General features: G+C 46.3%; 1 protein-coding gene across 5 annotated transcripts in view; it reads left to right on the top strand.

Moving 5' to 3' along the window:
- The window catches only part of znf385b (zinc finger protein 385B), a 426132-nt gene that overhangs the window by 346007 nt on the left and 52996 nt on the right, over positions 1 to 27129 (top strand). For all 5 annotated transcript variants that reach the window (XM_051930663.1, XM_051930665.1, XM_051930666.1 and 2 more), the window contains one exon: positions 26341 to 26451. In XM_051930663.1, the coding sequence (XP_051786623.1) occupies positions 26341 to 26451 (111 nt within the window). The remainder of the gene's footprint in view (positions 1 to 26340; positions 26452 to 27129) is intronic.

Genomic DNA, 27129 nt, shown 5'->3' with positions numbered 1-27129 from the left:
GTCTTCATAACTGGCAGACTGAACCCCCCCACCCACCCTTTGGATTGTCTGCAGGATAAGAGGATGTCGCCTTGTGTTCTCACTCGAGTGACAGGACTGCATGGCCCACTCAGTGATGTCGTGATGGATGGATTCTAGTCATCACTCTTACGATGAGCGCCTGAGATCTAAATGTATTTAAGCTCTAAGGTTGCCGGCGGAATTTCAGTAATTCAGTCCACATTTGAGCCCTCATGGTATGGATTAGGATTTTCAGCAGAATGAGCGGACCCCCCATTCACACTTGTTCCTGTTGGACTCTCGGCAGAATTCGTTGATCTCAGTATGAATCCTCAGTATGATTTCAGTTTTAGGTGAATTCGGCCCCAGTTAGCTCCCTCAGTTCCTCCTGGACCCCAGTTTAGATTCTCAGGAGACTGAATGGACGGCAGTGGGTGGATTCTGCCAAGTCGTTGGTGTTCTCATCTGACAGAGCCGACCCCTACTGGATTGCCGAATCAGTCTCTGATGGGTGTAATCCCCCATTTCCAGCTGCTCCTCAGCCCGTGCCCTGATCACTCCGATGCTCTCCTGCCTGCTGCTGCTGCTTCTTCTCCCTGAAGAGCTTCGCCTTCCTCGTGGCCCGCGCCGACAGCCCTTCCCCGTAACCGATCCGCGGGCTTCTCGATTGCTGTAATCCAAGCGAGCTCTGAGTAATGCCTTTATGAATTGTTAATGCTGAAGGTAAATTCTTGATTTTCACCTTGACCCGATGACAGCTGCCACTCCGTGAGAGAAGCCCGCGCCATTCGGAATGCCGAGCGCCGCGCTGAGCTGATCTGAGCAGAGCGAGCCGAACTCGAGGAGACTGCGGAGCTTCGATTATGGAGCGCTTTCTGGGACTGGAGGTAATGGCGCTTTGAATATTCTTCAGTCTGTGACACGCTCTGCCCTTTGATTCTGCACCTGAGCAAAAAGCCGCGCCGCGCCACCACCGCCGAAGCGACAGAGAAGGGGACGAGAATCGAATCTGCGCGCGTGCGTGTGTGCGCGCGCGCTGCCCGAAAAGTTGGTCCTAACTTGATGGGGCCGTCCGCATTTCCAGTTTCAAACTGGACGGACTGCGGTGTACTCAGCCTCAAAAGACTTAATGCGCGGATCGATCGGATGCGAAATAACGAAATGGCGTGATGGGCGCAAACCTGCGCTCTGGATAAGAGGGTTTAGAAAATGGATGGGTGGTCGAAGGATCGCGTGTGGGGGGCGCCGTTCATTAGGAAGTGCGCAGTGAAAACATCTGGAAGTCGGCGATTGAAAGGGTTTTGCCTTCTTGTTTCGACATCCGGGGGGTCATGTGGTACAGTTTATTTATATAGTGATTACCGAAAAAAAGATTAACAAACGATTTAAACGCACCGTGAAGCAGAAAAGTAAAGTACAGGAGGAGTGGTGGCCGACTTGAACGGGAGCGGCGGGCTTGGTGGCGCAGCCCTCTCTTAACTCATCCCGAGTAGGGGACACGAACGGTAGATCATGGATGTGTTTCTTTCTCAGTTTTCTTTTATTTATTAATTTGCATGCTTATATATTCCTTTACATCCAAACCCCAGTCCGTTGTTTTAATTGGAGGACAGGTGGATCAGGTGTTCTAGTTGGTGGAACGAGCTGCCCACCTCCGTCCGAACTGCTGACTCCTTCAGTGTGTTTAATAGGCGATTGAAGAGCCTCCTGTTCTGTGAATGTCGGTCCAATTGTTTATGAATGAATTTTTGTCTGTGTGGGTGGCCGTCATATTGTTAATTAATCTTTTTTATTATTCTAGCTTTATAGCTTGTGATGAGTACATTTTTGTCGCCCGTCCTGCCAAACTTAATCAAATCAGTCCTCAGGATGACGTTACTCGATTATGCTGACCTCCTTTGTAAGTCGCTTTGGATAAAAGCATCAAGCAAATACAGGGAAATGTAAAATGTGACCCTCGGGGATTAACAAAGTATATAAAAATAAAAAGAAAGTGAGGGGGAGGCGCGTTTGAACCGGCAGCCTCCAGGTGCCAAAGCCAAGACTCCTTAGAGACCCCAAAGACTTGCGTATAGGGGAGGTCGGCCATGTGCTGCCTTTTAGGGGGGGTTCGTGACGTGCGTCCCCTCCAGGTCTGGAGCCCTTGAATTGGCTCCATCGGGTTTGTAAATATTGCACGATAATGGGACTAAAATTTTGAAAGGAAGATGTTGAATGACTTGGGCACGGCTTTGTGTCCAGCGAGCAAAACTTGTAAATGCAAAGTGAATGAGTAATAATAATAATCCAACAGTTTGTGCCAATGCCCAGCTGCATTAAATAAACTCGCGACTTTTATCTGTGGCCTCACCCGTTTAGCCTGCGCGCGCACACAGCAAAGCGCATGCGCAGTGAGCGACCCAAACACATTGATTTTTGTGGCGGCCCGTTCGATCGGTGCATTGATAGTCTACTAGTCAGTGACGGTGTGTGGACAGTGTCGCATAGCTAACAATGTCACAGTTTAGGATGGAAGTAGACCTGTGCCTGCTATTACTGACTTTAAGAGGAAGAAAAGGAGAAGGTGGAGTGTCAGGCCCATTAACCAAAAAGTTGGTGAAGAAAGGACGAGTGTGGGGGACCTATATGATGAACAAATACATTTCAGATAATTTTGTATGTCTTGATTGACTTTTGATGACCCGTTGAGTCGTATTTAGCCCCCCCCCCCCTTCATCATTCTGGCACCCATATAACCAGCCTCACTTTGAAATTCACTGCTTTGGATACACGGCGCGCGTACTTTCAGGGCTTGGGCGTGTATGCAAATCTGACGTCATAATCGCTCTCGCGCCCCCCCTGCGGACGCTTCAGGCATAAACGCAACCTTCAGAGCTCTCCGAAACGTTTAGCGGCCGCGCTGAGCTGCCACCCCTTTAACCATCGAAACCCCGTCAGGAGCGCAGCGCAGTGTGCAGTTTGTGTCCGTGAATTAATGCAATTAACAATTCATATTCTGTTATTATATGCTTCATTACATTATAGTCACATTACACCAAGTCATTACAATTCATGCTAATAGCATTTATTATTACACCATGACCACAGAACACAATTCATAAATCAATTTGAATGTAACAAAGAAGTCAGGAGAATAAAGGTTATTGTTTATAATCCAAACACCTTCAAAAATTGAATTCAGCGTTTAACTGAAACACTTATGTGGTGGAAGTAGAAAGGCGGCTTTGGTGATGTGTTCAGTGGTGTTTTGTTTGTTTATCGAAAATAGCCCACCATAAACCAGCCTCCATAACCACAAACCCCCTTCAGCCACACTTACTGGCAATTTGGACGTTTTTGTTCCCCACCGTGTGACGGGGTGTGTGTGTGATGATCAGGAACAGTTTGTCAGGTTGTGTTTTATATATGCAAATACACTGGCTTTATGCAAATATAGAATTGTAACTTTGGCAATACAGCAATTATTCATAAATAGCCTTACCTATTGAAACAACTGATACTGACGGGGACAGCACATCTTAAATGTGAAAAAGAAAGTGGCCGTAATTTAAGGGTTAAACGACTGAGCTGAGCGGCCAATCATTAAGCCTTCATAAAAACCGCCAGGAGCAAAGAGCCACAAGTAAAACGAATGCAATCAAACATTAGTGTTATTAGTTATTTGTCTTCATAACATTTGAGATACGCACATCTGCTGCCATTTCTTTTGTTTTGCCAATTGGAGTCCAGGCAGGTGAAGTGACAGTGCCAGTCGGAGCATTTGAACCCACAGCCTCAGGGTTTGAAGTCCAAAGCTTTAACCACACTGTGACACTCTGCCTGCCTAAAAGAGAGAAGTCTAGCATCAGTAATATTAAATGGAATTGTTTCATTCGTTTTTTTTAAATTACATTTAAATTATAATCATGTTGAACCAAAATAAGTCAAGCTAAATAGTTTAGTGATGACATTTTTCACTTCAAATATATACCACAGTTTTTTTTTGTCTAAAATCTGTTACTTAAGACATAATATTGCAAGTTAGGTCTCCCTTCACTTTATTTATTTTATTTTCTACAGCTTCCCCGTTGATTTTATTAATACATTATTTTTATCAGTACAAAAAAATACAAAACACAAATACGCAGTTTGTTTATCTGTATGAGATTTACAACACGACTAAACCGTTGAGTGCAATTCATGTTAGATAGATAGATAGATAGATAGATAGATAGATAGATAGATAGATAGATAGATAGATAGGAAAGGCACTATATAATGATAGACAGATAGATAGATAGATAGATAAAAGGCAGGTGGCGCAGTGGTAGTGCTGCTGCTTTGCAGTAAGGAGACTATGGAAGATTGTGGGTTCGCTTCTTGGTTCCTCCATGTGTGGATAGTGCTTTGAGTACTGAGAAAAGTGCCATATAAATGTAATGAATTATTATTATTATTATTATATGATAGATGTTAATGGCACTATATGATAGATAAATAGATAGATAATGAAAGGTGCTATATAATAGATAAATAGATAGATGTGAAAGGCACTATATAATGATAGATAGATAGATAAATGAAAGGCAGTATATGATAGATAGATGTTAATGGCACTATATAGATGTGAATTTCCCCCTTGGGATTGGGATTAATAAAGTATCTATCTATCTATCTATCTATCTATCTATCTATCTATCTATCTAAAAGCACTATATAATGATAGATAGATGTGAAAAGCACTATATAATGATAGATAGATGAAAGGTGCTATATAATAGATAGATGAAAGGCACTATGTAATGATAGATAGATATATGAAAGGCACTATATGATAGATAGATAGACAGATAGCTAGATAAAAGGCACTATATAATGATGGATAGATAGATGAAAGGCAGTATATGATAGATAGATAAATGTTAATGGCACTATATAGATAGATAGATAAAAGGCACTATATAATGATAGATAGATAGATGAAAGGCAGTATATGATAGATAGATGTGAAAAGCACTATATAATGATAGATAGATGTGAAAAGCACTATATAATGATAGATAGATGAAAGGCGCTATATAATAGATAAATGAAAGGCACTAAATAGATAGATGAAAGGCACTATATGATAGATAGATAGATGTGAAAAGCATTATAAATGATAGATAGATGAAAGGCACTAGATAGATAGATAGATAGATAGATAGATAGATAGATAGATAGATAGATAGATAGATGAAAGGCACTATATAATAGACAGATAGAACTTTATTTGTCCCAAGGGGGACTTTGTGTTTTCACAAAATAAATACATGAATAGATAAATAAATACACAAACACACACACAAATATCCATCCATCCAGTATCCAACCCGCTATATCCTAACTACAGGGTCACGGGGGTCTGCTGGAGCCAATCCCGGCCAACAGAGGGCACAAGGCAGGAAACAAACCGCAGGCAGGACACCAGCCCCACCACAGGGCGCAAACGTTATGCTCTGAACACTTAGCAGAGTGTGTAAAAAGCAAGAAACTTAAAAAGAAAGAGCATTAGAGAAGGAAATGTTGCTTTTCTGATGTCGAGTGTGTTACAGCTTTGGCAGTTTATTGAAAATAACTCTGCATAAATCTGCTTCCATACCCACCAACATACCTGCAGCCACACTTGGTGAAAATCTTGAAGTTTTTGTTACCCACAGTGCCATGGGGGGATGTGAGGGGTTTTTAATAAAATCTGCTGATCTCAGCCTGCATAGGGTGCAAGACAGGAACAAACCATGGACAGAGCGCCAGTTCCTCACAGGGCAAACACACACACCCCAGACACACACACTGGCCAATGTAGGATCGCAAATACACCAGACCTGCATACCTGTAGACTGTGGGAGGAAAGTGGAGCAGCCATACAGACACAGGGAGAACATGCAAACTCCACGCAGGGAGGAACTGAGAACACAAACCCTGGTTTCCTTACTGTGAGGCAGCAGCCCTACCGCTGTGCCACCGTGCCACCCCCAGACTCCAGTCCTACATTCTAAAGGCTTCATTTTATTAAGCAGAATAGCCTTCACAATAAACAATCATTTCTTTCTTTCTTTCTTTCTTTCTTTCTTTCTTTCTTTCTTTCTTTCTTTCTTTCTTTCAAACCTCCCAGGCTGAGTGTTGCCCTTCTCCCCTCCCGACTCCAATCCACCTTTTAACCTGAACCTTGGAGCTCCTCCAGGGGTCCGTCTGTGGCTCCATCCAACAGGGACAGTAGAATCCAGCTGCAGACCTCCATGGCTTTGCACCGTTGTGGAGGTTGTTGCTTTGCAAAGTGTTTTTTAATTAAAATGATCTCCGTCCACACTATTATTTTCACATCATTTACAAAATCATCTCCACCCACCCGGGCCATCTTACCAGCATCATAGACCCCCAGACAAAGTAGTGCATGGGGACCCCTGTTTTAACAGCAAAACAGAAATCTCCATAGGCGTCAGAAACATTGTGGGCCCTTATGCTCCTGGGGCCCCCAGGCAGTGCCCATTATTGTGCCCATATGTTAAGATGGCACATAGCCATTTACCTACACTGGGCATGCAACCATCAGCGGAAACTACAAGATGAAGTGTCCTCCACACTACACTGCATTTAAAGACGGAGAACAGCGAAGGTGAAGGCGAAAACCAAAATGGTTTAACTGGACTGATAACAACAACAACATTTATTTCTGTAGCACATTTTCATACAAATGATGAAACTCCAAGTGCTTTACAGGATGAAGAATGAGAAGAAAAGACAAAATATAAAAATAAAATTAGGCAATACTAATTAAGAAAGAATAAAAGTAAAGTCCGATGGCCAGGGAGGACAAAAAAAAAAATAAACTCCAGACAGCTAGGGAAAAAAACAAAATCTGCAGGGGGTCTGAGGCCATGAGACCACCCAGCCCCTACTGGGCATTCTACATAACATCAATGATCTCAATCAGTCCTCAGGGTTTTCACTTCACGTGGAAGAATTTGATGATGATGATGATGATGTGGACCTCTGGCCTTCAATCCATCAATGGAAGGACTGCATGGCACCCTGATCAGGTGGTGGGGGCGCAAATCAGCACCACAGAAAACTGGAAAAAGAACAGCAGAGAAAGTAGGGGTGAGTACGGATTGTGGAGATACGATAAAAATGATAATTAGGGTTACACTAAAATGAAGCTGCGAGAAAGCCATCCATCCATCCATATATCCTAACTACAGGGTCACGGGGTCTGCTGGAGCCAATCCCAGCCAACACAGGGTGCAAGGCAGGAAACAAACCCCAGGCAGGGCGCCAGCCCACCGCAGGACACACCAAGCACACACCAGGGACAATTTAGGATCGCCAATCAATCTAACCTGCATGTCTTCAGACTGTAGGAGGAAACCCACGCAGACACAGGGAGAACATGCAAACTCCACGCAGGGAGGACCCGGGAAGCGAACCTCAGATCTCCTAACTGCGAGACAGCAGCGCTACCCACTGCACCACCGTGCCGCCTGTGAGAAAGCCATGTTACATTAATGGGGTCTTTAGCGGTTCTTTAAAGTGCTCCACCGTATCAGCCTGGCGACTTTCAATCAGTAAACTCGTATTCCAGATTTGAGGTGCCTAACAGCAGAAGGCCACCCGCCTCACCACTTCTTTTATGTTTAACTACTCAAAGTTTAGTTTGATAATGTGGTGGATTTGTTAGTGAGAGTAACACACAAGTGTAAGGGGAGCAAATCAGCTGAGAAAACGTAATGTGTGCGATCCAATCAGTGAAGGGCTTCGTAATCATAAGCATGGACCAATCAGAACGAGATTAGAGTCTGTGTTTTCAAAGCTTTTCGTTTCCACACCACAGCGCTGAGCCACCGTCTTCAGGAGTATTGGGTTTTCAAAAGTCTCCATCTTGTAAATGGCAGGGTGGTGCGGACGAAAGACAAAAACGGAGAGCCTGGAAAGGACAACACCCCCCCATCCCACCCCGCCCTTTGATCAAGTAGGGAAATGCAGGCACGAGTGACGACTCACACGTGGACTAAGTGATATCACCAAGCCATTGTATATAACATGACAAGCATATGACACCCCAGAAGTAATGAACATGGCACATAGAGTGTAGTCCAGCTTTGTTTTACGAGGGCCAATGCTGCGTATTGGCACTGAAGAACTTTTTTGTCACTTTATATCGGCTACCTGTTGTCACCTTTCAGAGAACTGGCTGACAGGTCAGGAATATGTCAGCTAAACTTCATTCCGCCATTCAGTGACGGGCGAGGCGCTGTATCCACTTTTCGTGTGGTGTCGGTGTACATACAGAACACATGACAGGTCTTTGCCAACATCAACAGGATGTTTGCACCTGCGTGGCGCTCTCCTAATGTAATTGGGCCTTTGACTGAACTCATATTACATGAAGGGCACCTAGCGAGAATAAAGCTGCTTTTGTGAACCCTGAGCAGTGACGTTCTATTAACACACAAGCCATCTGTGGTGCCAAGGTGAGAGTGACAATTGTCATGTCTCGGTGGTCTGGGATTTGTTTAATTTGAGGCAAAGCAGCGTTGGCAGACGTGATGATGCTGTATGTGGCGGCTGGCTCATTGGCATGGTGACTGGCAAAACCCTCAGTGTTTCATTAAAACAGCGATTACATCATTTCATGTGCTACCTGCCTAGACACTGGCACCTTACGCCTTTCCCTGAGCCAAGAACAGACGCTTTAATGCCAGACTTGCTGTGGCGCACTCAGTGGCAGAGCTCAGCATTAGGACTCGGGGTATCAGGTGGGTGGCTGCTCTGCCAGCTACTGGAGGTCTGCAGCACTGCGATTGCATACAGTTAGGTCCATAAATATTTAGACAGAGACAACTTTCTTCTAATTTTGGTTCTGTACATTACCACAATGAATTTTAAATGAAACAACTCCGATGCAGTTGAAGTGCAGACTTTCAGCTTTAATTCAGTGCGGTGAACAAAACGATTACATAAAAATGTGAGGCAACTAAAGCATTTTTATAACACAATCCCTTCATTTCAGGGGCTCAAAAGTAATTGGACAATTGACTCTTTGGCTATTTCATGGGCAGGTGTGGGCAAGTCCGTCATTATGTCATTATCAGTTAAGCAGATAAAAGGCCTGGAGTTGATTTGAGGTGTGGTGCTTGCATGTGGAAGATTTTGCTGTGAACAGACAACATGCGGTCAAAGGAGCTCTCCATGCTGGTGACAGAAGCCATCCTTAATCTGTGAAAACAGAAAAAAACCCATCTGAGAAATTGCTCCAATATTACGAGTGGCAAAATCTACAGTTTGGTCCATCCTGAGAAAGAAAGCAAACACTGGTGAACTCAGCAACGCAAAAAGACCTGGATGTCCATGTAAGACAACAGTGGTGGATGATCGCAGAATCATTTCCATGGTGAAGAGAAACCCCTTCACAACAGCCAAACAAGTGAACAACACTCTCCAGGGGGTAGGCGGGCGTATCGATATCCAAGTCTACCATAAAGAGAAGACTGCATGAAAGTAAATCCAGAGGGTGCACTGCGAGGTGCAAGCCACTCATAAGCCTCAAGAATAGAAAGGCTAGATTGGACTTTGCTAAAGAACATCTAAAAAAGCCAGCACAGTTCTGGAAAAACATTCTTTGGACAGATGAAACCAAGATCAACCTCTACCAGAATGATGGCAAGAAACAAGAATGGAGAAGGCGTGGAACAGCTCATTATCCAAAGCATAGCACATCATCTGTAACACACGGTGGAGGGAGGCAGTGTGATGGCTGCCAGTGGCACTGGGACACTCGTGTTTATTGATGATGTGACACAGGACAGAAGCAGCCGAATGAATTCTGAGGTGTTCAGAGACATACTGTCTGCTCAAATCTAGCTAAATACAGCAGTCAAATTGATTCATGATACAGATGGACAATGACCCAAAACATACAGCCAAAGTAACCCAGGAGTTTATTAAAGCAAAGAAGTGGACAATTCTTGAATGGCCAAGTCAGTCACCTGATCTTAACACAACTGAGCAGACATTTCACTTGTTGAAGACTAAACTTCAGACAGAAAGGCCCACAAACAAACAGCAACTGAAAGCCGCTGCAGTAAAGGCCTGGCAGAGCATTAAAAAGGAGGAAACCCAACATCTGGTGATGTCCAGGAGTTCAAGACTTCAGGCTGTCATTGTCAGCAAAGGGTTTTCAACCAAGTATTAGAAATGAACATTTGATTTCCAGTTCTTTCATTTGTCCAATTACTTTGAGCCCCTGAAATGAAGAAGGGATTGTGTTCACAAAATACTTTAGTTGCCTCACATTTTTATGTAATCGTTTTGTTCACCCCACTGAATTAAAGCTGAAAGTCTGCACTTCAACTGCATCGGAGTTGTTTCATTTCAAATTCACTGTGGTGATGTACAGAAGCAAAATGAGAAAAAAGTTGTCTCTGTCCAAATATGTATGGACCTAACTGTATGTATGAGCGTGATTAGCATAGTCCATACTGTATATGGTGGTTTTAAAGTGGCAGATGGGTTATAGGGTTCAAGGTGTGCTTACACGCTCACACAGTTACACAGGGATTTTGAGTTATAAAGTTAAATAACGCAGTAATGTGGTACATCAGGTCAGTGATTTTTTTGGGCGTGTATGCGTTTTCCTCTTTCTGTGGCAGACACATTTTCACCCCCATATCTTTGCCAAGTTTTATCAGTGAGACTCCAGATGAGACCTTACCAGTGTGTTATAAAGCTTGAGCAGAACCTCCTGTGACTTGTACTCCGCACATCAAGGCGCTATATAACTTGACATTCTGTTAGCCTTCTTAATGTCTTCTATAGGCCAGTAAGCTTAACATGCATCACAGGAAAATTAATGGAAGGAATTATTAAGGATAAGATCGAGCAACACCTGGCAAGGACAGGAGTTATTCTAAGCAGTCAGCATGGGTTCAGAAAAGGGAGGTCGTGTTTTACTAACATGCTGGAATTCTATGAGGAGGCAACAAAAGGATACGATCAAAGTGGAGCCTATGAGATTATTTATCTGGACTTTCAGAAAGCATTTGATAAGGTGCCACATGAGAGGTTGGGCATCAAATTAAAAGAGGTGGGAGTTCAGGGTGATGTTTGTAGATGGGTGCAGAATTGGCTCAGACACAGGAAACAGAGGGTGATGCTGCGAGGAACCTCATCAGAACTGGCTGATGTTAAGAGTGGTGTTCCACAGGGGTCAGTGCTAGGGCCGCTGCTATTTTTAATATATATTAATGATTTAGATAGTAATATAAGTAACAAGCTGGTTAAGTTTGCAGATGATACCAAGATAGGAGGATTAGCAGATAATTTGGAATCCGTTATATCATTACAGAAGGACCTGGATAGCATACAGGCTTGGGCAGATTTGTGGCAGATGAAATTTAATGTCAGTAAATGTAAAGTATTGCACATTGGAAGTAAAAATGTAAGGTTTGAATACACAATGGGCGGTCGGAAAATCGAGAGTACACCTTATGAGAAGGATTTAGGAGTCATAGTGGACTCTAAGCTATCGACTTCCCGACAGTGTTCAGAAGCCATTAAGAAGGCTAACAGAATGTTACGTTATATAGCACGATGTGTGGAGTACAAGTCCAAGGAGGTTCTGCTCAACCTTTATAACACACTGGTGAGGCCTCATCTTGAGTACTGTGTGCAGTTTTGGCCTCCAGGCTACAAAAAGGACATAGCAGCACTAGAGAAGGTCCAGAGAAGAGCGACTAGGCTGATTCCAGGGCTACAGGGGTTGAATTACGAGGAAAGATTAAAAGAGCTGAGACTTTACAGTTTAAGAAAAAGAAGGTTAAGAGGTGACCTGATTGAAGTGTTTAAAATTATGAAGGGAATTAGTCCAGTGGATCGAGACTGTTATTTTAAAATGAGTTCATCAAGAACACGGGGACACAGTTGGAAACTTGTTAAGGGTAAATTTCGCACAAACATTAGGAAGTTTTTCTTTACACAAAGAACGATAGAAACTTGGAATAAGCGACCAAGTAGTGTGGTAGACAGTAAGACGCTAGGGTCTTTCAAAACTCGACTTGATGTTTTCTTGGAAGAAATAAGTGGATAGTACTGGCGAGCTTTGTTGGGCTGAATGGCCTGTTCTCGTCTAGACTGTTCTAATGTTCTAATGAACACTGTCTGGCAGCTGAGAGTGGCGAGTCCACTACGACTCGTAAATCCTTCTCATAAGGTGGACTTTCACCTTTCAGACCTCCTATTGTGAATTAAAACCTAACAAGACCCAAACCTAATGCAAGTGAAGGCTCAGCTCTTTTAATCTTTCCTCCTAACTCATCCCCAGTAGCCCTGGAATCAGCCCAGTTGCTCTTTTCTGGACCTTCTCCAGTGCTGTTATGTCTGTATGGAGACCCAAACTGCACACAGGACTCCAGATGAGGCCTCACCAGTGTGTTATAAAGCTTGAGCAGAACCTCCAGGGACATGGACTGCACACATCAAGGTGCTATATAACACTGTTAGCCTTCTTAATGTCTTCTGAACTCTGTCTGGAAGTCGATAGCTTAGAGTCCACTACAACTCCCAAGTCCTTCTCATAAGGTGTGTGACATGAGCAAAAATACGGAGAGAGCACTGAGGATCACAAAGTGGGATGCTTGCCATTCTTCTCCAGGGCTGCTCTGTGTGTGTGACGGTGGTGACAGTGGTGGCCACTCACTCATGACCCTCACTTTGCTCACTGTGCTCTTGGTGGGCCACACCGTTTGACTCTCTTTGTAAGACACTTGAGCAGCGCAAGTCTGAATAAACCCAATGAAAGGTGTGACGAGCACTTTGTGAAGGATTTGCTCTTTTTTTGGGATGGCATGAATCGTTTTGAGAGTACAAGTGACTCAGCTCAGTGGGAGTACTGAAGTGCATGTGTGACGACCTCAGCGTCTTTCATTTTTCAGGTAGATGTGTAAAGCAGATCCAGAAGAACGTCCCGAATCAGGAGTCTCGTCAACGAGTCGCAACCCGAGAAGCAGTCTAACGACTGTTCGTCACTTGAGTCGCGAACAAATCCTGACGTGTTGCACGAGTCTCATTCCCTTAGGATTCTGTCTTTTTTAATTATACATCTTAAATGTGTTATCAATCATGCTTTGTGTATGGAAACAGGCTCACGGACTGTCGTGTTAAATATAGAATTAAATTGTATCTATACAGGGTGGCACAGTGGGTAGCACTGCTGCCTCGCAGTAAGGAGACCCGTCTGGGTTCGCTTCCCGGGTCCTCCCTGCGTGGAGTTTGCATGTTCTCCCCGTGTCTGCCTGGGTTTCCTCCTACAGTCCAAAGACATGCAGGTTGGGTGACTTGGTGATCCTAAAATTGTCCCTAGTGGGTGTGTGTGTGTGTGTGTGTGCCCTGCGGTGGGCTGGCGCCCTGCCCAGGGTTTGTTCCCTGCCTTGCACCCTGTGTTGGTTGGGATTGGCTCCAGCAGACCCTGCAGTTAGGATATAGCGGGTTGGATAATCGATGAATGGATGGATGGATCTCTACATATAAAAGGCAAAGCCCTCACTGACTCCTCACTAATTCTCCCACTTTCCATATCAGTGGGAAGCTGAAATTTCGTGTGCTCATTCCTTGCAGTGTACTTACAAAAGTTATAGGTATGTTTCATGTCCTATTGCAACACCCAAGGGGAGGAAACGGGTGTACCCCCCTAAACTGTATATATAAATAAGGGAAACCCCTCCTGACTATTTCTTCGACATCCAATATACGTAGGAAGCCCACATTTCCCACGCTCACCCTTTCCACTGTACTTACAAACATTAAGTATGTTTCACTTCCCACCGTGCCCCGTAATAAACTTTTGAAAATGACGTCATCTTTTTGGAGGTTCTCACCGTTACGTTGTAAGGACCTTTCAGAACGGACCTCTCCTTTTCGCACTTTCATTCCTTATTTCCATTAACAGAGAATTTATTTCATGGCGGAGATGCACAAGGGCCACCCCCGGTCCCCCTTCCTTTGTCCGCACCTTACCACGTGGTTGGCTCCCTGACCAATATACATTAACGTCATCCCGCGCTCGTGTGCCTCCTCACTCACTTCCTTACTTTCCTCAGCTGTTTGTTGTGCTCACTGCTCCCTTTTTCTTTACTCCACCGCTTCAGGCCTGTTATTGTTTGCCTCACTTCACGTATCCTGCTGGTGACTCCTGCCTGTTCATTTATGTTTCTTCACACTCTTAATCCTGTGAGCAGGCCTTCCGCATACTCTACTTTTGAAAGTTGGCGCACCAATGACGTTACTACGAAACTTACAACCACCAAAACTTTGTAACGGCACAGGGCTTCAGATCACATCTCTGCACAAGAACCTCATTGAGACCACGGTCTTCACTGGCACTGCCTCAGCGGATGACTAGATTTATTCCTCACATCCCTCACATACCCTCTGACCTCCAAATTCAAATACCAGGTCTGCTTCGCTATGACAATAAGTAAGTCACTGGGCCAGACTCTAGAAAAGGTCGCCATTGATTTGACACAAGATGGCTTCTCATATGGCCGACTGTACGTTCCATGCTCAAGAGTGAGCTCAGCAGACCAGCAGCCTGGTCATTTTACAGCCTGAGGGCGTCGTTTACAAAGAGATCCATCCATCCACCCTCTTCCACTTATCCGAGGTCGGGTCGCGGGGGCAGCAGCTTGAGCAGAGATGCCCAGACTTCCCTCTTCCCGGCCACTTCTTCTAGCTCTTTCGGGAGAATCCTGAGGCGTTCCCAGGCCAGCCGAGAGACATAGACCCTCCAGCGTGTCCTGGGTCTTCCCCGGGGCCTCCTCCCAGTTGGACGTGCCCGGAACACCTCACCAGGGAGGCGTCCAGGAGGCATCCTGATCAGATGCCCGAGCCACCTCATCTGACTCCTCTCGATGTGGAGGAGCAGCGGTTCTACTCTGAGCTTCTCACCCTATCTTTAAGGGAGAGCCCAGACACCCTGCGGAGGAAACTCATTTCAGCTGCTCGTATTCGCGATCTCGTTCTTTCAGTCACTACCCATAGCTCATGACCATAGGTGAGCGTAGGAGCGTAGATTGACTGGTAAATTGAGAGCTTTGCCTTGCGGCTCAGCTCCTTTTTCACCACAACAGACATCACTGCGGATGCCGCACCTATCCGCCTGTCGATCTCACGCTCCATTCTTCCTTCACTCATGAACAAGATCCAGAGATACTTGAACTCCTCCACTTGAGGCAGGATCTCGCTCCCAACCCTGAGAGGGCACTCCACCCTTTTCCGGCTGAGGACCATGGACTCGGATTTGGAGGTGCTGATTCCCATCCCAGCCGCTTCATACTCGGCTGCGAACTGATCCAGAGAGAGTCCCGACCGCCCACTGCTATTTCGTCGGGGTCCATAGTGGGTGACCGGTTTGAGAAGGTTGTTTGCTCGGGCGAAGGCATGATAAGGTCTGCCAACTGCCCCGGGTGCTCACTTTGGAATTCGTCCCCAACCTCTCTGGACAACTCCAGTTCAGTTTCAAACCCTGTTCCTTGACTGACGTTGTCAGTGGTGAGCCCCTCTCTATCCACTAAGAGGGTAGGTGCTCTGCAGATGGCCAAGACCCATGAGAAGAGGGCATTGCTCTTCCCTATTAGAAGAGGCCACGATGAAGTGTCTGATATGGCAGTGCAAACCTTAATGTTGTTCTCTATAAATTTCAGAAGGAGTAATATGGTCTCGTCTGTTTTAATGTCCCCATGGACACAGCAAATGTTCACCTGGTCTGTGGTCCTATAAGGGGGTCTGCTGGAGCAAATCATGGCAGACTACGCAGAGGTTGCTTCCAGATTACACCAGCACTGAGAATTCATGTCCGGCCAGTGTAATAGAGACCTTAAAATTGTCCTCCCTGAACATCCTAGGGGAGACGTTTGAGCCGTGTACCTGCCCACTTGCAGCCACTTTCAGCCGCTTGTATTCGCGATCTCGTTCTTTCGGTCACTACCCATAGCTCATGTCCATAGGTGAGCGTAGGAGCGTAGATCGACTGGTAAATTGAGAGCTTTGCCTTATGGCTCAGCTCCTTTTTCACCACAACAGAATCACTGTGGACGCCGCACCGATCCACCTGTCGATCTCACGCTCCATTCTTCCCTCACTCGTGAACAAGACCCCGAGATACTTGAACTCCTCCACTTGAGGCATGATCTCGCTCCCAACCCTGAGAGGGCACTCCACCCTTTTCCGGCTGAGGACCATGGTCTCGGATTTGGAGGTTATGATTCCCATCCCAGACGCTTCACACTCGGCTGCGAACTGATCCAGAGGGAGCTGTTGAAAGACCGACTGATCTGTTGACCTTAAAGAGATCCTTACATCGTAAAAATGGGCATTTCTCATACACAACATTTACAATCCACTGTCAATACTAAAATAAGCCTACGACAATTACATTGACAATCCCGTTATGTTATTTTTAAAATGTTTCCTTTTCTTTTTCATAACTTCTGTAACACACTACTTCTCCGCTGCGAAGCGCGGGTATCTTGCTAGTACAGGGCATCCTCGGGTTACGACACAGTTCCGTTCCTACAACAGTAATGTAACCCAAATTTTGGTGTAAGTCGAAACACACCCTAGCATAAGTCACTTACCTATCCTAACACATTTGCAAAATCATAATCTAGAACATAAAAACACAACTAAGCCACAGAAAAAGGACATAAATATACTGTACTGTAATAACAGAAAAAATGACAAAAAATTAGTGTAAAAAAAATTCCTTACCCTTATTCCTTCTGATCTCTGTACCGTGTCTAATTTCACTTTCATTGTGATGGCTTTCCTCTTCTTCGAAGCAGTGCCATCTGAAGACTCTGACTTTCGTTTAGGATCCCTGATAAGGGCCACAAAGTCTCCAAAGCAACACAAACTGAACACCGCGGGCAACCAAACTCATTCTCCAACTCGCTCACTCATACGCCGCATTACTGCGTATTCTTCCGCTGCATTCAACCAAACTAGTTCACCCACGTAGTCTGTAAGTACGACGCTGAAACACTCACGTCTCAATTTTTTAAAGTTTTTATGGGAGTGAGCGTTGTAAACTCGAAACGTCGTATGTCGAGACGTTGTAACCCGAGGACCCCCTGTATCCTCTTTAATAAAACCCCTGTGTGCGTCCATGTGTCTGTGTGTGTGTGTCTTCTGGTGAAGTGCGCATGCGCGGGGCACGGTGCGATGCTTCAAAGGCTGCCTGACGCGTCACACAAGACAGAGAGGGCAGGACCTAGAAAATATCGCGTGGCAGATCCAATCGGATTTCGGTAAATGAGGTAAGACCTAAAACAGAAAACACGAAAAATCCAATCAGGTACTGAGACACGGAGACCAGCTTCCCCAAAGAGGTGGGATTATTGTGTGTTGTTGTGCAAGTGTTCACTCTGAGGATGTCAGATTTGCGATTAAGAAGCTTGGCCCGGTAAAGTGTCGGTCGTTGAAATGGTTTTCCTAAATATACGAATTTTCATGAAATTACAAAACGATGGGATCCTAACTTTGTAATTCACAGGGTACATACCCTCTTCTATGACTGTTGGACATAGCCATTCGGCCCGAAATTTAGGCGGATTTGACGGGATCAACACCAGTACACGATCCCCCTTCTTAAACTGTTAAAGTTTACTCATCTTGTCATAATTAGATGAGCTGCTCACGTTGAAGATGTTCCACCACAATAGAGGACAATCTGGAAATCTGTTCCTGCAGTGACATGAGTCGGTCGACCAATCTCCCTCCTCAAGGTGTCTGGCGAATCCCTCTCCACTCTTCCCAAAAAATTTCTAACACACCGTGCGGTCGGTGGCCAAAGAGTAGTTGGAAAAGACTCAACCCGGTGGACACTTGGGGGGTCTCCCGAACAGCAAACAGGAGGAAGGGCACTAGTGTGTCCCAGGCGGTTGGGTCGTCATCTGCGGATGATAAACCGTGGAATGGAACTGCTTAATCGCACAACTTTTGCATAGTTGCTTCATGGTGTGAGAGATAAAGGGCGTGTCCTGATCAGTCAAAATCTTGCGAGGGATGCCAATGCGCTTGAACATTCCTGAGAGTGCTTTTACAATAGTCTGGGCATCCGCCCGTGGCAGAGCAGCCACTTCCAGGTATATTGTGGCATAGTCGACTAACACAAGCTTATAATGAAACCCATTTTTACTCTTGGGAAGTGGGCCAACAGTATCTAATACCACCCTCTCAAAGGGGACATCTAAAATGGGCATCAGTAGAAGGGGTGCCCTGGTGGCTCTGTGACAGTCGGGACAGACCTTACAGAATTGCTCCATGTTCCGACCCATATTCACCCAGTAAAAGCGTTTCGAAATGCATTCCCTCGTCTCTTCTGCACCGAGGTGACCCCCCAAAAAGTGACTGTGAGCAATTTTTAAATCTGTCTCCCTGTGCCCACTTGGCACCACCGACTGCTCGATCCACCCATCATCCAAGCCTGATACAGGAAACCATCCTTAATTAAAAAATGTGGTGTTTTAAAATCTGTCTGAATGGCAGTCTCTGCCTCCTCTGTGCCCGATGCAGCATTGCGCTCACCGCCCACTGCTATTTCGTCAGGGTCCATAGTGGGTGACCGGTTTGGGAAGGTTGTCTGCCAGCTGCCCCGGGTGCTCACTTTGGAATTTGTCCCCAACCTCTCTGGACAACTCCAGTTCAGTTTCAAACCCGGCTCCTTGACTGACGTTGTCAGTGGTGAGCCCCTCTCTATCCACTAAGAGGGTAGGCGCTCTGCAGGTGGCCAAGACCCATGGGAAGAGGGCATTGCTCTTCCCTATTAGAAGAGGCCACGGTGAAGTGTCTGACATGGCAGTGCAAACCTTAAAGTTGTTCCCTATAAATTTCAGAAGGTGTAATATGGTCTCGTCTGTTTTAATGTCTCCATGGACACAGCAAATGTTCACCTGGTCTGTGGTCCTATAAGGGGGTCTTCTGGAGCAAATCATGGCAGACTACACAGAGGTTGCTTCCAGAGTACACCAGCACAGAGAATTCACGTCCGGCCAGTGTAATAGAGACCTTAAAATTGTCCTCCCTGAACGTCCTGGGGGGAGACGTTTGAGCCGCGTACCTGGCCAGACCGTTTGTGCACGTGGGAGGTGACACCCCCTGAGCCAGATGTCCCGGATGGTCACAGCGAAAGCAGCTGCTGCGTTCAGTCTGCATTATGGTGTCTTCCACCCGTGGCGCCGGCGACCTGAGCAGCCCATGCTGGTAGGATCGAAGTTGGGACCAAGTGACTTGGGCGTCCTGCAGTCTGCGGGTCAGTCTAGTCTAGTCAGTCAGCGAGAGGACGTCGTTTTGGAGCATTTCATTTACAAAGGCCCTCGTCTCTCCTCGACAGGACGACGTCAATAGCGAACTTCTGCACAATGCGCTGGAAAGGGTCTCCGCGGATCCAGCTGTGATTTCTTTGTATGTGTGGATTACTTGGGTTGTTACTGACATTTGGTGTAGTAGCCCCATTACTGAGAGACACGTTGACCTGTTCAATACTTATTTTCCTCGCTGTATATAAGGAGCGACTCAAAGCGACCCGCTAGAAGTGAAGCCACTCAGATGCCACTTTTTCGGGGGTCTGATGTGCACATGAACTGAAGCTCCTGATCTGAGCCTGCAGGCTGTTCTGCATTGTGCTGCCGCCCCGTGATTGGCTGATTGGTGCACAGGTGTGCCTGTTAATTGGCTCAGTGAGTGTTTATGTTCTTTATGTTTGTCAATACAGTATATTAAATTAAATTAAGTTTGTGTTGGTACCGTGTGGGGGGATGTGTGCTGTTTAAAGTGGGCATTGTGTGCTTCACACATATAGAGGAAGCGGGGGGCTCACGGTCTGAATGACACCCGCCGCCTGCTGTTAAGTCACCTCGCGTCTGCTGTCTGAGGTGTCACATAGCTGGAGTGTCTCTTGATGAGCACATCCTGAGCATTTCAAATAAAAGGACAGCGAGACGTCCCGCGTCAGTTGGGGTGTTCGGATATCGCATGTCAGGCATTGTCTTCATCTGCATACTTGTGAAGACGTCGCGCCTTTTATTGCGCGTCACACGCTTGTTGCCATTTCTGAAGCGTCACCTCATCGGTGTCATTTTTTGGCCGTCTCGCTTTTGTTTACCAGCCCATATGTTATAAAAAGAAAAAAAAAAAGATTGTCACATCCAGCACCTTGAATTATTTTTATATACAGATGGGGACAAATTTGGTGGGCCCCCGTAGAGCTTTTTGAAAAAGTGTTGTGTGCCCCCTGAAAAGTGACAAAATAAAAAGCCATTGTCCCCTGCATACCTGCACCCTTTTGACGTGTCATCGAGTAAAGCAAAGCAAGTGTGACAAAGAGTTCGAGTGTGGCGTCCTCTGCAAAGAGATTCTCAAATGGCCTGCACACGTCTGTTGGGACCCCTGGAGAAGATCGTCAATCATTGGATTTGAAGGATTTTTCAGATGTTTCCGTGAATTCAAATCTCACACTCATCTCCAATTGTGCAGTCGGTCATTCGGCCGATTTAAATGGAAAAAAGTCGTCACTCCGCTGCTGGGTGTCATCGTGTGTCCCACACTGAACCAGAGCAGAGACAGCAAAGCAGAGAGTCGTCTGAGGAGACGAGAAAGGAAATGAAAGACAAGGGCTAGAAGACCACCATCTCCAAACAGGACAAACTTCTGAACAAGTTGAAGGTCCATGAGACTGTAGCCCACCTACCTGGACGCGGCCGCAAAGGAAAATCGAAAACTGACAGACAAAAAGCAAAGGACAAATTCAAAAAGAGACAACAGCTGAACTCCAAGGTCCATCAGGGTCTGAGTGCACAGTCAATGGGCTCAATGGAAGAAGACCCAGGAGGACTCCACAGAAAAAGATGAAATGTTCATTGATGGCCCACAGTGCTTCTGGCAGAAGGTCCTCTGGGCAGATGAGACCCAGCTGGAGGTTTTTGACAAGTCACATCAGCTCTGTGTCCACAAACATAATAATGAAGCTCTCAAAGAAAAGACCACCATAGCTACTGTGAAACATGGAGGAAGCTTCACATGAAGGGTGAAATCTCAAGGCTAATCAAGACGTTGTGGTCCTGCCCGGTGTCAGGGTGCTCGGTCTCAGTCGCAGCTCGTGGACCCTCCAACAGGATAAGGAGCCAAAACAAATAGCAAAGAGCACCAGAGAATGACGAAGAAGAACTAAACATCGGGACTGGCCTGAAGTTGCCTTTTGATTTGAATCCCATCGAATGTCTATGGAGAAACCTGACACATGCTGTCTGGAGAAGACCCCTCACCTTCACACCTGATCCAGCCGGAGCCGTTTGCTCAGGACGAGTGGGACAGGTGACACAAGTATCATGGAAACCTCCAGGAGTCCCCGTTTGTGTGAAGTGACTGACTACAAGCTCTAAAGGTAGAGCAGCCAGACATGAGGTGAAGGTCCTCCCATTATTTGTGTTCTTATTTGAGATATTCTGTTGAATCAGAACTCCAAATTCCGAGTCTGACTTTTATTAAATACCCGGTAAACGTCGAATTGCGGCGACGACTTTTGTCAGTTTCAAGTCATTTCTGAGACGGTTGTTGGTTCTTCTTTTTCATTTTCAAGTCTGTCCACGTTTGTGTTCTTCAAGCTTCTTCTGATTGGAGGTTTCAGTTTTCCTAATGCAGCATGTGAGAGGATTCAGACAACACAGGAAAAGGTTTGGGGCCAGCTGCCCAGACACTTGAAGTATGGCTGCCAAAGATGAAGGTTTGGTTCATATCAAACTGGTCCTAACAGATCTCAGTCCAAAAAACGAGCAGACAGACAGACAGACGGGCAAACATGGCGGCTGTAAAGTCAGGCAGAGGAAGTGATGTCATCGGGGCCGGAACAGGAAGTGACGTCATTGAATCCTGGCCGGTCTGCCAATTAAAAAGAGAAAGGATCAGAGTGCCCTGCCATCCCCTGGTCTGGCGTATAATTAATTACCCTCATTTGAGCCCTTCAGCTGCCACCCATGCAGACGTGTGTGACAAGTGAAGTTCTGAGCAGTAGGGGGCGCCACCCATCAGCCATCATTCGTTATTTGTTCCCGTCTGTTTTTTGTGTGATGGGCAAAACAACAAATTTAATTTCACGGTTTCACAGAATTAAATGTTTCTGTCACAGTGGGCTTCAGTGGGGGCTGGCGGGAGGGCCAGGGCTGAACATGTCGTGTTCCTGTCAGGATTCCTGGGCTCCTTGTTCCTTGTTTTCTGCTGTCTTGATGTTCAGTTTTGAATTTCTTTTTGTTTGCGTTCATTTTATTTCTGTTTATTTGTATTATTCTTTGTATTTCACTTTGTCTTTGTCTGTCTATACCTGTGTTATGCTCTGTGTGTTTTGTGGGTGGTTCCCCCAGAGGCGGGGCCACCTGTCCATCACTGCCAGGGGGCTGTCCTCTGCACTATGAAGGTGGGTGGGGTTAACGCACACGTCCTGTCTGTTCCTCTTGAATGCGCTCAGGTGTCTGCGTGTTTTCTTGCGTTCCGCTGAGCCTTTTTGATCTTTCTGGATTCTAGAGATTTTTTTTTTTTTGCCCCGTTTTCCAACCATTTTTTGGATTCCATTTTGGAAATGGAATTGCCTTTTGCAGGCACTTTATGCCTTTTGTGCTCTCTGGATCTTCATATTGTAACTGATTGTGGCCGCTGGTGGTCTGGTAGTCCTGGAGTTAGTAAGGCCTGGAGTGACCCCGACCTGCACTGTGAGTTTTAACTCTTCCTTACAGGTCAGGTGATGTGAGGTGGGCTGAAGCCTCATTGGGAGATATGAAAGTGACATTGGAGTCATCGTGTGCAGGGGGTTTGCTGGTGTGACGGGCGGCGGGGACTCCCTGGGGTGGAAGGACAAGGATCAGGGGAAGAGAGTATTACCAGGACAGTTTCTCCCCCAGGGCCGACACAAGGCAGCCCCCAAGGTTTCCAGCGGGACCATGGGTCATGAGCATGGGAGTTCAACCCTGTTGGGGCCCGTGGCCAACGCCAGGGGGCGCATGGATATTTTCAGGGCCCTATTTGGCCACACTTCTGCCACACCCGATAAGTGCTGCCGGAAGAAGCTCGTTGGGCACCTGGAGTGCTTCCTATAAAAAGGGGACGGTCACTAACTGTGATGGCCAAAGTTGGGAGGAAAAGGACAAAACCTGAGAAGGACTGGCGGCAAGACAGGATTGTGTTATGCCCTGTGGTTTGATAACTGTGTCCTGAAAACAAACTCTGTGTGTGTGTGATAGATAGATAGATAGATAGATAGATAGATAGATAGATAGATAGATAGATAGATAGATAGATAGATAGATAGATAGATAGATAGATAGATAGATGTGAAAGGCACTATATCATAGATAGACAGATAGACAGATAGATAGATAGATAGATAGATAGATAGATAGATAGATAGATAGATAGATAGATAGATAGATAGATAGATAGATAGATAGATACTTTATTAAATTCCCATACTCCAGCAGCAGCATACTGATAATAACAATATTAAATTAAAGAGTGACAACAATGCAGGTATACAGACAGACAATAACTTTATATAATGTTAACGTTTACCCCCCCGGGTGGAATTGAAGAGTCACATAGTGTGAGGGAGGAGCGATCTCCTCAGTGTGTCAGTGGAGCAGGACGGTGACAGCAGTCTGTCGCTGAAGCTACTCCTCTGTCTGGAGATGATCCTGTTTAGTGGATGCAGTGGATTCTCCATGATTGACAGGAGTCTGCTCAGCGCCCGTCGCTCTGCCACAGATGTCAAACTGTCCAGCTCTGTGCCTACAATAGAGCCTGCCTGTCTCACCGGTTTGTCCAGGCATGACAAACAAACGAATGAGGAGTTTTCCCTGTTATATAATGAACACCATGAAGCATCAACACATTAATGGCGAGATGTTCCCCTGTGGAGTTTCAGAGGCACAGCTGCACGGCAAATCCAAACTGGTGGAGACATGATCGGCATGATAACAGCTAAGTGGCATCCTTCTTCTTTATGCTGCCTCCCCAGCACACCACCGCATAGAAGAGGGCGCTTGCCACAACCGTCTGATAGAACATCTGCAGCATCTTATTGCAGATGTTGAAGGACGCCAGCCTTCTAAGGAAGTATAGTCAGCTCTGTCCTCTCCTGCACAGAGCATCAGTATTGGCAGTCCAGTCTAGTTTATCATCCAGCTGCACTCCCAGGTATTTATAGGTCTGCACACAGTCACCTCTGATGATCACGGGATCTATGAGGGGTCTGGTCCTCCTAAAATCCACCACCAGCTCCTTGGTTTTGCTGGTGTTCAAGTGTAGGTGGTTTGAGTCGCACCATTTAACAAAGTCATTGATTAGGTTCCTATACTCTTCCTCCTGCCCACTCCTGATTCAGCCCACGATAGCAGTGTCGTCAGTGAACTTTTGCACGTGGCAGGACTCCGAGTTGTATTGGAAGTCCGATGTATATAGGCTGAACAGGACCGGAGAAAGTACAGTCCCCTGCGGCGCTCCTGTGCTGCTGACCACAATGTCAGACCTGCAGTTCCCGAGACGCACATACTGAGGTCTGTCTGTAAGATAGTCCACGATCCATGCCACCAGGTATGAATCTACTCCCATCTCTGTCAGCTTGTGTGTGGCAAATTGGTGTCCTGCCTGTCTGTGTCCGGGTTGGCTTCACACTAGATAATGGACAGCCATAAGATGAGGAGGACAGTGTCTGAAGAGCTTGGTCATCTGTGTGCAGGTGACATGGCATCTGCCTGCACTGAAGTGAGGCTGGGGTCCGTGGCATCGCAGGATTTTAGTAGAAACAGTGTGGCTCAGGCAAAGTCTTACATCTGTGGGGTATTCGGTGGGGAAACGCGCTGTTTGCTTGATATTGTGGGAAAGCGCAATCAGCTGAGCTGTTCCTTATTGACACTCCGCTGGTTGTCAAACAAAACACCTGAACCCACGAATGATATCAAAGAACCTGAGTAGATGGAGGGCGGCACAGTGGTGCAGTGGGTAGCGCTGCTGCCTCACAGTTAGGAGACCTGGGTTCGCTTCCCGGGTCCTCCTTGCGTGGAGTTTGCATGTTCTCCCCGTGTCTGCGTGAGTTTCCTCCGGGCGCTCCGGTTTCCTCCCACAGTCCAAAGACATGTTGGTTAGGTGGATTGGCGATTCTAAATTGTGTGCTTGGTGTGTGGGTGTGTTTGTGTGTGTCCTGCAGTGGGTTGGCACCCTGCCCAGGATTGGTTCCTGCCTTGTGCCCTGTGTTGGCTGGGATTGGCTCCAGCAGACCCCCGTGACCCTGTGTTCGGATTCAGCGAGTTGGAAAATGGATGGATGGATGAGTAGATGGAGGGAGGAAAGACAGAGAGAGTGTGTGTGTGTGTGTGTGTGTGCGTGTGTGTGTGTGTGTGTGTGTGTGTGATGGACCAGAGGCTAGGTGGTCCCGCGAGGAGTGAGAGTGATCCAGCGCTCCAGGTAACTCCTGCCGGACCAAAGACAAGTGGCAGAACAATGGAGAGGCTGTGACTCTGTGTATGTCCCACCAGTGACTGACTGAAGTTGGTGGGACGAGAGCTGGAAGTGGAGGACCACTCTTGTTCTGTCAGCCAACTGGCAGATAAACTACTGAGATACAAAAAAAACAGAGTCCAATACAGGAGACAATAATCGCGGCAGAGAGAAGAAGAGGGTCAAAAGAACACAAAGATCAACTTGAAATATTTCAGAGATTCGGTAACCGCACACCCGACAGCACCCATGGGTGTCCTTTTAGACGGAGGGGTCCCAAGCCCAGAGGCCACACTCCTGACAACTCTGGAAGCGAACCTAACAATAAAAAAAAAAGAAATCACTGGAGGCCTTTGAGGACCCAAAATCTGACCAGAATGATGGCAGAGACCCTGATGGGTGAGTGGGGAGAAGACGAGGGAGAAAGAGACACATGGAGAAGAGCAACCCGAGTGGAACTCTGAGATTTTAGACTTGATGTTAACCCCGGTTTGGTGTTTTGGTGTCATCTCCCCTGACCAGCATGTGTTTTTTTTTATTGCATTATTTTGTGGTTATTTACTTATGGAAGACGACTGCCGTGCCCTTAATTTATTGGACGCTGCTTTTTTGCACATTTGCACCAATCTTGCTTGTTTTGAGTCCTCATTGTCTTAGCCCATCCTCGGTTTCATGACTGTTGACATCCTGGGAACGGGTGATGCCAAGGCTGTGGGCACCCCAGGACATCACAGTGCCCTGTTGCCCGCTCTTCTTTACTGACTCTGCCCCCCTGCCCTTTTTCTTTTCCAGATGGATCCTGTACAAAAGGCTGTGATTAACCACACGTTTGGAGTGTCGATTCCCCCAAAGAAAAAGCAAGTGATTTCCTGCAACATCTGCCAGCTGCGCTTTAATTCCGACGTGAGTACAACCAACCGTCAGGGCCCGCTGGGGGGTCTCCTTCAGTATGGGTGGGGCTTGATACCTGGCGAGCAGTAGGCTGGGTGGGGCTGAAACTACAGTGGCAGCCGGATGGGTGGGGCTAAAAACTAGAGTGACAGAAGGATGGGCGGGACTATAAACTTGACTGGCAGCAGGGTAGGTGGGGCTAGAAAATAGAGTGGCAAGGCCTTTAACCTGCATTTGCTCCAGGGGCGCTCCCTATACAAATAGCTGACCCTGCACTCTGACCCTAGACCCTGGCGTATACGAAGAAGGACAAGGAATTGTATATGGAGAATGAAGAGTTAAAAATCACTAAATCCCTTTACTAGGGCTGAGGGCAGTCCCTGGCAGTGATTGGCAGGTGGCCCCGCCTCTTGGGGAACCACCCACAGAACACAAGTCACATGACAAACAAAACCTAAGATAGTAAATCAAAACAAGGAATAAATAAAGCACATAATTCACAAAAGTAACACTGACATAAATAAAATAAATAAAGAAATGAGCAATAAGGACACAAAACCAGGAACTGAACCCCAGCTGGGGTGGAACTGCGGCTGAAACAGAACATTGCTAGACTCCCAGAATGCAGTGTGGCTGTTGGTTATCATTGCTCAGTCTGTCTGACATAAAATAAAGTAATAAGCAGCTCAG

This window comes from Erpetoichthys calabaricus, chromosome 8 (genome assembly GCF_900747795.2).
Source record: "Erpetoichthys calabaricus chromosome 8, fErpCal1.3, whole genome shotgun sequence".
NCBI classification, from domain to species: domain Eukaryota; kingdom Metazoa; phylum Chordata; class Cladistia; order Polypteriformes; family Polypteridae; genus Erpetoichthys; species Erpetoichthys calabaricus.
The sequence above is the reverse complement of the archived record's forward strand: the minus strand, read 5'-3'. Positions and strand labels throughout refer to the sequence as shown.